The sequence below is a fragment of the Crocuta crocuta genome, unplaced genomic scaffold, assembly GCF_008692635.1.
Source record: "Crocuta crocuta isolate KB4526 unplaced genomic scaffold, BGI_CrCroc_1.0 scaffold32, whole genome shotgun sequence".
NCBI classification, from domain to species: domain Eukaryota; kingdom Metazoa; phylum Chordata; class Mammalia; order Carnivora; family Hyaenidae; genus Crocuta; species Crocuta crocuta.
Window position 1 is genome coordinate 2,610,482 of NW_027529424.1, and position 14,880 is coordinate 2,625,361.

At 43.0% G+C, this 14,880-nt stretch overlaps 1 protein-coding gene across 4 annotated transcripts in view; it reads right to left on the bottom strand.

Annotated features, from left to right (window-relative positions):
* The window catches only part of MCM10 (minichromosome maintenance 10 replication initiation factor), a 46,890-nt gene extending 39,896 nt beyond the window's left edge, over positions 1-6,994 (bottom strand). For 3 of the 4 annotated variants that reach the window (XM_077758490.1, XM_077758493.1, XM_077758491.1), the window contains exons 1-4: positions 6,947-6,994; positions 5,069-5,152; positions 995-1,330; positions 103-204 (exon numbers count right to left, since the gene is read on the bottom strand). In XM_077758490.1, the coding sequence (XP_077614616.1) occupies positions 103-204; positions 995-1,330; positions 5,069-5,075 (445 nt within the window). In that variant the 5' untranslated portion in view covers positions 5,076-5,152; positions 6,947-6,994. Of the gene's footprint in view, positions 1-102; positions 205-994; positions 1,331-5,068; positions 5,153-6,688; positions 6,737-6,946 lie in introns of those variants that run through there. The other variant, XM_077758492.1, reaches the window with a different exon arrangement.
* Between the last annotated feature and the right edge of the window lie 7,886 nt (positions 6,995-14,880).

Sequence of the window (14,880 nt, forward strand, 5' to 3'; positions counted from 1 at the left end):
GAAATCAAGAGATGCATGCTTAACCAACAGAGCCACCCAGGTGCCCCTATAATTTCTTACTAACAGAGATGTACACTATTCCTAGAATTATAGTCTGATTACCAGGAGATTTATGCTGAAGGGCTGGACTTGGCTGTGTAATTGTTGTTATTTTTAACTGTTCTTGTAAGGATTTCATCTGTTCTTGCAACTTCTTTAATTCATCTAGGAAAGAAAAATATATTAATTTAAGACTCAGGGCAGAAGAAATATTATACAGGATAAAAATGATGGAATTACTTTTGGTGTCCACTCCCCTACCCTGAAACGCCAAGAGCCACAATATAATCACATGCTGAGAACTCATCATTGACTTTTGCACTTCAAGGGGTCCCTTAGAGAAATAAACTTCATATTTTCAGTAATCAAATCTCTAATACCTAAGCTCGTTTTGAATTTGCTCTTCTGACAAATATCACAGATACATATCCCCAGTTAACAAGTTTTTGCGTATCAAGAAGAACGATTAGTATTTCATAAACCAAATAATGTAATTAATATAATAAATGCTGGCTCTTGCATCAGAAGAGCCAACCATTGAATTTTATTAAAATTTTAAAATCTGTAAGAGACAATGACATGAATAAAGGGAACTCCACAAAACTTCTCTTCAGAAATGGTCTCCTGCCCAAAAATAATGTGGAGAAGTCGGCCTTCTCATCCTTGGCCTCCACATGCATGTAAGTCTCTTAAGTTAAGATTTTTCTATAACAGGCATGAAAGACATTAGAACCATTCTGGGAAGAACCAATTACAGCTGACAGACACTGGGACATGGGGCCTCTGCATGCTGACATGTTGGCTGTGAATGTCTCCTCTACTCACTCCCACAATTTATTTTGCCCCCAAGTCATTTATTTATCTCCACTCTTGACTCAGCAACTATTTTGATAAAAACTGTTAGGCTCCATCTAGTCTACCTCGAAGTAATAAGAAAAGCAAGCAATTAGGGCACCTTGCAACTCTTGATTAGTTTTCCCTTGACTGGGAGGAGTGGGTACTTTGTTTTCAGGTGACTGTCGTGTGGGAACTTCTTCTTCATCTGTTAAGTCCCCCATATCTCCAAAGAGAGTGGCCAGATTTTCCTTTCGGTCCTCAGCCTCTCCCAGTTCTCCATCAGGAGCCTCCTCTGAGTAAGATTCACCATCATCATCTGCATCAAAGAGCTCATCAAATACATCAGGTGTGCCATCTCCCTGGGTCAAAGGGTGACACTCTTCTAAATCACAATCCAAGGCTGACTCATTCTCCTCCAGCAATGCCGTCAGCAGAGACAAATCATCTTCCTCCCCTGGGGAAAAAGACAAAGGACAGAAAGTAAAGCTACCTGAGAAAAACTGCTAATGACAAGCACGGTTAATTAAAACATTCAACATTATGGGGCGCCTGGGTGGCTTAGTCGGTTAAGCATCCGACTTTCACTTAGGTCATGATCTCGCGGTTCCTGGGTTCGTGCCCCGCGTCGGGCTCTGTGCTGACTGCCAGCTCAGAGCCTGGAGCCTGTTTCAGTCTGTGACTCCCTCTCTCTCTGACCCTCCCCTGCTCACGCTGTCTCTCTCTCTCTCTCTCTCCTGGAAATAAATAAAAATATTTATTAAAAAAAAATTCAACATTAATAAGGCAATTAAGATGATTCACCATTTTGCCTGGTAAAATTGTTGATCTTGTGTCCACCTTTTCTTTTCCCAAGTGCTTAGAGGGCACTGGGCTAAGGAGAAAGGGGCCGACATCTGCGTAGTGACCACACTGGGCCATGCACTGGGCTGATCTTTCTACCTGTGCTATTTCAGCTAATGAGATAACTTCCTGTATACTAACCTCTGTGAAATCCAACCCATGAGGGAATAAACCAAAAATACACAACACATGCATTTCAGCTTTTTAAAATTGTTTGAAGGGTAAAAAAAATTTCAAATGTAGAAAAGGTACAAAGAATTACATAAAAAGTCACTCTATTTCATCACCCAGAATTAGCTATTTATCATATTTGCTTCTTGCCTTTATGTTAGATAAGCTTTAAAAAAAAAAAGTTTGTAAAGTTTATCATGCCAAATCTTTTTTTTAATGTGGATATGTGGTGTTTTTTTAATCATGCCAAATCTTATCACAATCCCTAACCACTGCCTCCGTGCCCTACTATAATAAGTATCCTAATTTTGGTATATCATTCTAGTCCATTTTTCAGATTTTTAACATAAATACATAAGTATTCATAATCAATACACAGCATTTAATTGATTTAAAATATGTTCAGGGTGCCTGGGTGGCTCAATTGGTTAAGCGTTTTACTTTGGCTCAGGTAATGATCTTGCAGTCTGTGAGGTCGAGCCCCACGTCGGGCTCTATGCTGACAGCTCAGAGCCTGGAGCCTGCTTCGAGTTCTGTATCTCCCACTCTCTGTCCCTCCCCCACTCATGCTCTGTCTCTCTCTCTCTCTCAAAAATAAATAAACAATAAAAAATAAATAAAATATTCATAAATTGTTTCACACTGTATGTATTCCTCTGTACTCTGGTTTTATTCAACACTGCATGTAAGACTCATTTGAATCAAAACATACAGTTTATTTCTTTCAATTGCTATATAGTAAGACTATCACATTTTATTCACCCATATTCCAATAACGAACATATGGGCTATTTCCAATTCTTTCCCATCACAAATTATGCATCAATCATGACTTCGTCTTGCATATGTCAGTCAGTTTCCCAGGAATACCTATCACGAGTGGAATTGCTAGGCCGCTGGGTGTGCACATTTTCTGACTTGCCCAGATACTGCCGAACTGCTCCCACAGTGGTTACTACCCACCAGCACGGTATACAAGTGCCACTTCTTCCTACCACTTCACCAATATCTGATGTCACTTAAAATTTTTTGCTAGTCTGATGGAGGTTTTTAAAAGGCATCTCACTGTTTTGATTTGCATTTCCACAAATCTCATGAGGTAAATAACTGTTTACATTTATTGGCCCTTAGGATTTCTTCTTTAATTTTTTTTTTCTGTTTGGGTATTAATCCTTTATAAAATCTGAGTCACTTTAAAGCAAATACATTAAGGATATTTCATGTACTCCCCCCACCCCCTTGACTTGAAAGACAAGAGCTAAAGTCCAGAGAGGTCAAGGGTCTGTTCAGGACCATATGGTGACTTAGACCAGCACGGGAGCCTGGCTTAGGATGGAAATTTCTAGGACAGCAAACCAATATTTCCACCACCCTACACTCTCTTACCAGATGGAAAAGAGCCAACTAAGGCTTAAAGTTAGATACTGATCTGCTGGAACTTCTTACTCAACAATCACTGCAGAACTGGAGGGTGCAGCAAGAGCAAAGAGACACTCTGGCTCCCTGTGTTCTGGGTGAACCTGCCACATTCCCTCAAGGGAGCCAAGAGGCCTTCCTAGCTGCTGAAGACAGCACACTTGAGGAAGAGGCTTTGGCTCACACCACCAATAGTTGATGATAAATGTTGCCAAGACTTACTATGTGATGCCTGCCAGCCTGGTTCAACTAAGTCACCACCAATAATCCTGTCTTCTCCATGTAATGCTGACCCAATCTCCCTGCTTCATTTATATGCTAGACCCTCTTCCTCTCGAATCCCCAAGGATGTCAGCCTACAATCACCTGCTCTTCTCCCATCACCCATGGTTCCCTGTCTTCTGGAGCATTCCCCTCAGCATACACATTCTTTCTCTTGTCTTCCATCTTACCAACTACCTGTTATCTTCCTACTTATTTGTTCTTATCTTGCTCTGTACCACAATGGAAGAAGGAATGTTGTTCAACCGTGTTTCTCTAGCACCAGTAAATGTTTTTTTTGAGATTTCGTCTATACTGGGCCAAACTCTTAACACTGTGCCAACCAAATGAATGTTTATTAGATACAATGATTTCTTATAGGACACATACCCATTCATCACTTATTTTTTTAACTGTCTCACAGCAAATAATTACACTTTATATTAACCACTCTGAAGGTAATTTGATGATTTTAGGAAACAGGATGCTATTATACCAAAGGTACAATCAATGTCACATGTTATTGCAATGTGAAGAATTTCAATAATATTTGATTCTACTTTTTTTTGAAAAGGGCAGAGTGTAATAAACTTGGATTTAAAGATAGAACCTAGTTTCAGAAAATGAGCTCAATTATGCAACCAGAAAAAACCACATGTTATTTGTCAGGGTCTCTTTACAGCCAGCACAATCACTGCTGTGCGACTCCCAGGCTAAGCTCTGCTCATCAGAGCAGCCCCTCTTTATTAGGTAAATATTATGCACACATCCCTGCAAAATAAACAAAATGAAAAAGGACTACAAGAATTTAACTCGGCTACAATGAAGTGACTTCAACAGACTTCAATATTAACTGTGAACTCTTCAAGTCAGGCTGCCTGGGGTCAAATCCCTGCTCTGGCAGTTTCACCTGGGACAAATTACTAAACATCTGTCTCCTGGTCTAAAAAATATGGCTACTCAGAGGAATAAAGCAGTTAATATATAATAAGCAGGGAACAGTGTGTAGCACACTGTAAGTACATACCAACTATTATTATTATGAAAGACAATCACTGCTGCCAGGAGAAAAAAAAAATCCCAACTGATTAAAACAAGTAACATTCTCAGGGCTCCTGGGTGGCTCAGTTGATTAAGCCTCCAACTTCAGCTCAGGTCATGATCTCATGGTTTGGGAGTTCGAGACGCACGGTGGGCTCTGAGCCAACAATTTCAGAGCCTAGAGCCTGCTTCAGATTCTGTGTCTTTCCCTCGCTCTGCCCCTCACCTGCTCACACTCTGTCCTCTCTCTCTCTCAAAAATAAATAAACATTAAAAAACAAAAACCAAAAAAACAAGTAACATTCTCTAGTTGAAGTGAGATCTTCTGTGAACCACTGAGACAATACTTGAGGGTGAGGTAGCTATTTTCACTATTTTGAAAATAAAACAAATAACAAGTCCATGGACAAAAGGGTGGTTTTCCATGAAACACACAGAACTTGAGAAAACTGCCAGAACTTACCATCCATGCTGTCAAGAGCACAGTTTTGACAGAGAACGAATGAGAATCAAGTGCCCAGGAGATGGCAGTAACGTCGAATCTCGGCTATGAAATCAAAATTAGAAAAGTCACCTTCTATTGTTCTCACTTTCTTACATCTCATATGCAACGAATCTAGGATCTCACAAATCCTACGGACTTGAAACAGGATTCGTCCGAAATCTATTTCTCACTCCCCCCGACCCTTATCTTGTCTTCAAACTATGATTATAAAACTCAGTTGAGCTATAGAGCAGTTTGTTGGGTACTAGAGCACATGGATGAGACTGTGAACAAGTATTATTAAGAATGGTCTAGATATTAGCGCTATTGTCCCATGTTATTTACTGTAACACATTTGATGGCTCCCTTATCCACAGCAGTCCAGTGTGTGGCTCTACTTAGTTACACCCTTAGTCACATCAGGATTTTGATTCAATCTACTGAGCGAAACTCAGAGGCGGCATAGCTAATTAGGGTAAATTCCATGAACTTTCCTTTTTTTTTCATTTAACTGATTTTAGTAACTGCAAGAAAAAAGTATAAATCTTTCTTAGGCTCTTATTTAACATGAGCTTCTATAGCTGACTTCGGGAAGTCCAGTGTCCGGTATTATGATGCTTCCTTTTTATTTATTTTACAAGTATTTCCATGGACCTATTGTGTGCTCCACATTGTGTTGTCTCCTGGGAAATCTGCTGGAGTGTAAGCTTCTTGAGGGTTAGCAAACGGTCTTACTTCTATAACCAACCACCCTCCCTAGGCCTCCCCACCCCCCAACCTCGCCCTCATCCAGGGTCTCCCAAAAACTGCTATGGGTTCTATTTCCAAAACAATGCTCAATCTTCTGCCTGAAGCATGAGCTTCCTGTATTGGCCTCTGTCTCTCTAATCTCTTCTCCATGTAGCAGCCACAGTAGTCTTTTCTTTCCTTAGTAATCTTCAAGGAAAATAAGCCAGATCGTAGTACTCCCTTAACTAAAATTCTTTATTTTTCATGGTCATTAGGACAAAATTCAAAAATCTCTGAGGAAGTGTATATGCTCTCTCTTGCCTACCTGTACTCACACTAGCCAGCCTTCAACTTCCTGAACACAGAGTGCTGTCAGGCCTCAGGCTCTTTGGAAAGAGCTCCCCTAGCTCCTTCTCACTCTTCAGTTTCCCCTTAGGAGTGTTCTGAGCCTTCCAGACCACCCTATCTGAGCGCCCCCTGGCGCCCAATCATACCTCATCCTTTTCCTGACTTCACTGCACTTCCCACTGCGGTGGACTTGTTATGTTACTCTCTTTAGAGTCTAAGCTTCACGCGACGATAAGTAATAAATGTCTGGAGGCCTGCACATGGCACACGTTCAGTAACTTTTAGCAAACCATGAATTTAAAAAAAATGAGAGGCTCTTGGGTGGCTTAGTCGGTTAAGCGTCCGACTTTCGCTTAGGTCATGATCTCGCGGTTCGTGGGTTCCAGCCCCGCGTCGGTCTCTGTGCCGACTGCCAGCTCAGAGCCTGGAGCCTGTTTCAGANAAAAATAAAAATAAAAAAATGAAAAAATTAAATTCTCCACGGAAGGCATTTTAAAAGATTACTTTAGAAAGAAACCAAACCTGGTCCCTTAAGTAGAAAGGATGGCCCGACGCCTGGTACCTCCTTGGTGCCTCCGAGCAGCCCCTACCTTTCGGTCCCTCAGCACCCAGCGCCCACCCCGCCCCGCGGATACCGCGCTCGCCCAATTCCAGTCTCGCCCACCGGACCGCCTGGGGCTCCGCGCCTCTCGCCCTCGCTCCCCAAACTCTCCCGCAGACCCGCGGGTCCCCGTCTCACCCTCGGAGGGCCACCCACTCACCCAGACCCCAGCTGCCTACCCTACTCCGCTGTCCTCGCGGTCCTACAGCCAGACGCGCCAAAATTCCAACTTGGCTCCACCTCCCGCCTCTGACGCCAGACGCACGCCGACGCAGGGCCGCGCTCATTGGCTACGTCAGCAATCTTGGCGTCGGCTATCTGGCAAAGATGGCGGAAGGCTCACGTTGCGTAGAGCGATCTGATTGGCTCAGGTAACCGGGCGCCCTCTTTGTTGGGGGCAAGAGAACTTCCGGTCGGTGAAGTCTTTCCTTCTTTAGATAAAGTAGTGTTCTGGTGCCCCCCAGCGCCTGAAAGTTTAAGTCGTCCTGTAGGGTATTTTCACAGGAGGTCGGTACTGAATTCTGAAAACTCTCCAGGATTGTGTCATCCACTCCTTTCAACAAGGCGAGGCGGAAGTAACGCTTGAGGGCCGAGAGGCCTTCACATGTACGGTTAAACCAGAAGCACATTCCAGAGGTTTCTACGGCCCTCACAAATGTTCTCTGGTTGGTTTGATCCTAGAGACGTCTGACTGAACAAGCTGGTTGATTATTTCACAACCTCTTGTGTTCCACTGAGATGATTGGACTCAAAACCGAAACTCTGGTTCACTTTGAACTCGGCCTGACCTTGGGGAACTAACTTCTCGCTTTGGGAATCTGGTTCGCCATCTGTGAAACGAGACCTGAAGTCTAAGTGACAATTTTTGAGGCAGTGGAAACCACGCTTTCCAGAGGAATTTGTGGTCCAGAGACTTGAAGAGTTGTAATTTGCGTCTAATTTGCAATAGACCTCCTAACGACTCACTTGTTAGGAGGTCGTATTTTTCATAGAAAATTTTTTGTTTAGACTTCTTTAGGTATTTACATTCTAAAAATGGTGTTTGTACATAATTCTGAGAACTGCCCTTTCCAAATGCAAATTTTATTTAGCTTATACATAATTTAAAAGAATTTAAAGCCGAAGGGTTTTTGATGGAGCAAATGACCATTTTAAGTCTTTCCCCTCCTCTCGCAGGCACTATTCGGGCCCTGTATCCCCCTTTCTCTCCACTCCCTCAACCCCCGGTTATTTCATGTAAGATGGTATCTCTCTATCCATTGTGTTTGCCTTCATTTTCATAAAAACTAAAATCAGTTTTAGGATGGTGAAAACAAACAGTCCAGATGCCACCTACATTGATTTTTTGGCTGTGTTCTAATGAAATATTAATGCTCCTTATTATCTGAGCTTATTATATTGACCCAGGAATGGGAATAATACCACTTTTGAGAGCTGCTAGTATTGAAAAATTCACAGTGATGTTAGCACCATTGTAATCAAACTAACAAAGGGAACTTAAATGCATCACTACCTCTAATTGTAAAGGTTCGTCATAGACTTATTAGCCATGATGCAGCATTTCTGGACTGATTCTGATTTGTTTTCCAAAATTCCTTTCTTCAGCTTGACTTTCCAGGTCCACTCTGCACCCAAAGCCATGCCAAGAAGTAGAAAACAGTACTGATCTAAGCCCTCAAACTTTCCTCCAGTGAGGGATCAAGAAATTATTATTGCAGGGGCGCCTGGGTGGCTCAGTCGGTTGGGTGTCCAACTTCGGTTCGGGTCATGATCTCATGGTTCATGGGTTCGAGCCCTGAGTCGGGCTCTGTGCTGACAGCTCAGAGCCTGCAGCCTGTTTCAGATTCTATGTCTCCCTCTCTCTGACCCTCCCCTGCTCACACGGCCTCTCTCTCTCTCTCTCTCTCTCTCTCTCAGAAATAAATAAAAAAATTTTTTTTAAATTAAATAAAAAATTATTATTGCAATTTGCAAAGCAGTGATTTTGAGAAAGAATTAGAGGAGTCGAATCTGGCCCCACTGGTGGAAGGGAGGGAGGCAGAAAACACAGAAAGGAGTTCAGGGTGTTTATTTGAGGCAATGCACTGAAGTAGAGAATGCAGGAAGCACAGAACAGGTTTAGGGAAGAAGACAGACTTGGTGTTAGCTTTCAGTACGAGTTATGAAAGACGCTGATTTTGAAAAGCTTGATCTCCAGGTCTGGAATTTTAAGGAGAGGTCTCTACTGCATGTTCTTATCTTTTTCTTTCTTTTTGTTTTCTTTTAAATATTTTATTTATTTCTGAGAGAGAGAGACAGACAGACACAGCGTGAGCAGGGGAAGGTCAGAGAGAGAGGGAAACACAGAATCTGAAACAGGCTCCAGGCTCTGAGCTAGCTGTCAGCACAGAGCCCCAGGAGGGGCTCGAACCCACGAACCGTGAGATCATGACTTGAGCCAAAGTCTGATGCTTAACTGACTGAGCCGCCCAGGCGCCCCTGTTCTTATCTTTTTCACAAGGAGCAGTCACTGACCCCTTTGAGAACAGAATGAAGATGGTTTATTTTTTCTCCCAAGAAAAGTGGATGCTCAGACATTCAAGACTTTGCATACCTTCCGAGGGGATTGACGTGCCTTCCCAACAACACCTCTTCAAATAAAGAACCTCTGGTGTGTAGGGCCAGAACCCTGGGGGCACAGACATCTGAGCCAACGCCGGCAGCAGGGCAGGCGCAGCTGGAGTGTCGTCAGGAAAGCAGGGTCACTCTTGGCCCTAAGTCTGGGCCTGGCCTCCTCTGTCTGTGTCCCTCCGCATGGGGCAAGGCCCACCCAAATCCTGGGTAACCCCTTGTAGCCAAAGCCCTAGGTCCTGGGACCCTGGGATTGCTCTGAGGCGCCTCTGAGGTCTGTGTGGCCTCTTCCCCAGGTTGTCCTTCGAGGGCGGATCCCTCTGTCTACGGGATGGCTATCTGGTGGTGGTTGGGTTGCAGGTATTGGGGCTCGAATAGTGGGCAGGGGTGTCCGCACACGTGGAGAGGCTGCGCCAAGTGCTGCACAGCGTGGAGCCCACGTGGGAGGAGAAGCGGGGTTTACAGGGCTGGGCCCGCTTCTCAAGATGCTGTGTTTCTGTGGGAAACTCTGAGGAGACCAGGAGCTTGGTCGCTAAACTTTAAAACTTTGCACGTAGGATGTCTGTATTCTCGCCCCAGCGTTTTCCAGTGTAAGGGGTGGGCCTGCCGGAAAACGTGGCATAGGATGCCAGGGGAGGAGAGTTTTAAGAAGGGAAATGGCAAATGTCAGTGTGATATTGCAGGGGTTCTCAAAGTCCGGTCCCCAGAACAGCAGCTTCAGCAGCACTGGGGAACCTGCGAGAAATGAAATGTTCATGCCCCACACCAGACCTACTGAATCAGAAGCCCTGAGGCTGAGACCCACCATTCTGTGTTTAGCCTCATGTGACTACTGCATCTTTCTATAGCAGTGGTTCTAAAATTTTAGAGGGCATCAGAATCATGGGTGAGTCTCTAAAACATATCACAAAACAAGAAAGGAGAGGAGAAGTTGGTGGGCTCTAGCCTCCTTCCCCAGAATGCCACTGGGGCCTATGGCTAAGTACCTCCCTCATCACCACTGCTGGAGGTGCCCATTCTCTGTGTCCGCTCACCCTGTCTTCCAGATCATGTCTCACATCTCCTGAGCCCACCCCATCTCCTCCATCCTCACTTCTGTAACCCTCCTTGACCTCTGGTCACCTCTGTTTCTTACTTCTAACTAGTCCCTATCTGATCTCACTCACCTCCAGTCCACTTCCCTTATTGCTCCCAATTACAAAAACGTCTTGGCCTGGATTTTCCTTGAACGAAATTCGTCAACAGCTCCTCAGCTCCTGTATTCCTAAATTTCTTGTCATTCAAGGACTTGACTTACAGACGTGAGTCCTGCCTACTTTTCCACTAACCTCAGCTCTTTTCTTTTGCCATGGACTCAGTCTTTCTTCCAGCCACGATGACCTGGAGTTTCCTCCTCCTAAATATTCCGGGCTGTGGCACACCTCAGAGCCTCTATACATGCACACCTCTCTGCTTGGAAAGCCTCAAGTGCTGGATCAGTTCCTACCCATCCAACCAACTTCAATGTGGGCATCCCCTCCTCTGGAAGCTCCTCTGGCCCTTTGGACTAAGCACTGCTACTCAGTGCTTCCTAGAGCTCAAGAGTGGGAAGGTACGTAGAACTTGCCACACTGCATCCTAATCGTGGACGTCTTCTGCTGCTTCTCACCGTGATGTCAGCATTCGGAGACAAGGGAACTGTGTGTGTCTTGTTCATCTTTCTATCTCTTCTCTGTCTTCCCTCCTGTGGCTGGTGGCTGGCACACAATAAATGTTACAGAAAGAAAAAAAATCGAAAAGAGTATTTGTTCCTTAACCAGTCATTTAGCATTTGAGGGCTCAGTTTCTTCTCTGGAAAGTGCTGCCATTAGCAGAACATGGAATAAAGGCTATTTTAGGATCAGATGAGGATTTCCAGTGCATTTTCACACACCGGTTATCAGCCTTTCTGCCGTAGGTGTACATGGTGTTGGACAAAGTTGTGGCCCATATTCTAGGAACTTACAGTCCAGTTTGGGAAAAGTGACACATGCAAAGGATATAAACAACATAAGGTGACTATCAATGAGCACCAATCTTGCTGGACAGGAGGGAACAGACAGATTGGGGTCAAAACATTTAAAAGAAGCAGGTCAAACAAATCACGTGGAAGATGAACCCCAGGTCAAGAATGATATTTTATGAGCAGTGAGTTTGTGAGCAGGTTCAGGAGGCAGATAGATGTAAAGAGGAAAGGAGTGGCCTAGTGCTTAGACTTGAATTAATTAAGACTGCATGGTTTTTAACCATACTAACTGTGCAACCTTGGGTGAATTACTTAACCTCTCAGTGCCTCCACTTACTAATGTGCCAAACAGGGATACTGACAGTTATTTCATAGGGTATCGTGAGGATTAATGAGAAAAGTTTGAAAACACCATAGTGTGCCCAGCACATGTAAGCATAAATGTGTGGTAACTTCAGGTGCCTGGGTGGCTTAGTCAGTTAAGCATCCAACTCTTAGTTTCAATCAGGTCATGATCTCACAACTTGTGAGTTTGAGCCCTGTATTGTTTGGGATTCTCTCTTCCTCTCTTCTGCCCCTCCTCTGCTTGCGCTCAATCTTTCTCTCAAAATAAATAAATAAACTTTAAAAATTTTAAATAAAAAAAATGTGTATTAACTCCTATTCTTGCTACTTTTATAAAGAGCTGCTTAGGGACAATAAGCTAAAAAGCAGGTGCTAAAGAACTGAATATACTAGAAAGTGGAGGTAGAGAAGTCTGGTAAAAGATCGTGACCGTCCCAGACTGCCCAAGTTCAAGGGAAGGGGCTAGTGGGAAAGACATTATGAAGGAAACCCTCTCTGCTTTGGTAACTGGCTGAAGAAAGTTACTTTTGGCAGGAAAAGGAGAGGATGATGGCCAGGTTGGCATCACCTGGGCACCTGGCAGAATTATGGAAATGGATGGGACTGTCCAGGAAGAGCTTGCCATAGACAGTAGGGAGATGGCCAGCTCAGTCTGAGGCGATGGTGTAGATTTCAGCAGGTACCTTTGCTCTGTGACTGAAGCTAGCGGGACATATCAGGGCTCGTGTAGGTCTGGGGTATGGGGCAGTGAGTGTACCTGAGTTCTCCAAAACAGAGATTGTAGAAGCAGAATATCCTTGAGTTAATGTACAAGATGATTAACTCAACTCCTCCATCCTTAGGCCTGGCAGGCAATGCTATTCAAAATCAGAAAATCAGACCTTCTAACTGGGAGTAATAGTCAGTTTCCAAAGCTCCTCCAGCACCATCTCCTCCCTGCAGAGATCTGTTTACATCTGCCTTCAGACCTTCCTTGCTATATGTGCAGAACTCTCTAGGGTCTTATCCCAAACTGGAATTTATCTGGATAAAGATTTTGTACTGAGAAAAATGTTATCCTTGCTCAGAGCAACCTCTAAAGAAAGAGGGAAACCCCACCTCCTTGATTTTGTTAACAGGTTACTGTCTCTGTTATTCACATAACTGTCTATTGCTTTTCAATCAACCTAGAAGTTTCTTTAAACATGGGGGTATGTTCTTCCATCTAGTTACCTCAACTCATGTTTTCCAGAGGGAAACCAAACCAGTCTTGCTGGCTTTAATTAATTCTTAAAACTGTTCAACACATTTCTTCCTTGGTTTTGCTGGGTTAATAGCCTAGCAAACAACAACAACAACAACATGATACATGTACTATATATGTAAAATAAATTTTACCCGAAATTATGACTTCTTCTATTTATTTATTTAAATGTTTTTTATTTATTTCTGAGAGAGAGAGAAAGAGAGACAGCATGAGCAGGGGAGTGGCAGAGAGAAAGGGAAACACAGAATCCGAAGCAGGCTCCAGGCTCTGAGCTGTCAGCACAGAGCCCGACGCGGGGCTCGAACCCATGAACCGTGAGATCATGACCTGAGCCGAAGTCGGACGCTTAACCAACTGAGCCACCCAGGTGCCCCTGACTTCTTCTATTTAAAAGCCAAAATTGCTACATAAATCCATCAGCCAACTGAGAGTTTCTGAATACTTTTTGTGTTTTGTTTAAAAAAATTTTTTTTACTATTTATTTTGAGAGAGAAAGTGTGAGAGAGCGGGGGGAGGGGGGAGGGCAGAGAGAGAGAGGAAGAATCCTAAGCAGGTTCCATGTTGCCAGGGCAGAGCCCAACTGAGGGCGTGAGCTCATGAACTGTGAGATGATGACCTGAGTTGAAATCAAGAGTCAGTTGCTTAACTGAGTTACCCAGGTGCCCCTGAATGAAAACTTTGTATTACAGTTTGCATCTTTGCAGTTACTTAGCCAGAAAAAAATAACACTTAAGTTACTCAGTGATGACTAACATATTTGTAACAAGAGTACATACTGTTATTTCAGTAATTTTTAAAATGACGAATGGTGTAAATCAAAGGATACAAAAGATGGTAAAATTATTTCTACATTTTATTTGTTTTTCATAGCAAAGCAGTTTTGGTATCTTCCATTGTTCCACAATTCAAATATTGGTTCATATACTTGAGTCCTGTCATACTTAAAAGCTGCTGCTGGCTGTTTTATCAGCTTTTCTCCGTTGAATTAATGATGACATAATACATTTATCTCATTGAAAGCAATTCCAAGTTACCCCTTTCATTATGGGTCAAATGGAAGTTAGCCAATCTTCACAAGAATCTTGATTTTTATAATGCACACAATACATTTTAGGTTCATATTAAATAATCTTGTTCAAAGTTAATTTTTTCACTTTTTAGAAAATAATGGACTTTATTTTTTAGAGCAGTTTTAGGATTACAGAAAAATTGAGCCCAAAGAAAAAAGTTCCCATAAAGCCCCTTCCACACACAATTGCTCCTGTTATTAACATCTTGCACTAGAATGGGACATTTGTTGCAACTGATGAGCCAATACTGATACATTATTTTTAACTAAAGTCCACAGTTTACATTAGGGTTTACTCTTATGTTATACATTCAATGGATTTTAACAAATCTATCCACCATCATGGTATCATGCAGAATAGTTTCACTGCTCTAAAAATCCTCTGTGCTCTCACCTACTCATCCCTTCCTCCACCTAACCCCTGGCAACCAATGATCTTGTCTCCATAGTTGCAATTTTTCTAGAGTATCATACAGTTCAATTCATACAGCATGTAGGCTTCTCAGATTGGCTTCTTTCACTTAGCAATATGTATTTAAAGTTCCTCCATGTCTTTTTGCAGTTTGATAGCTTATCTCTTTTTAGCACTGAATAATATTCCATTGTGTGGATGTATCACAGTTTATTTATGCATTTATCTATTGATGAACATCTTGGTTGCTTCTAAGTTTGGGCAATTATGAATAAAGCTATTATAAACATTCATGCACAGGTTTTGTGTGGACATATGTTTTCAATTCATTTGGGCAGATACCAAAGATTGTATACTTAGTTTTGCAAGAAACCACCCAGCTGCCTTCCAAAGTACCATTCTGCATTTCCACCAGCAATGGATGAGAATTCCTGTTATTCCACATCC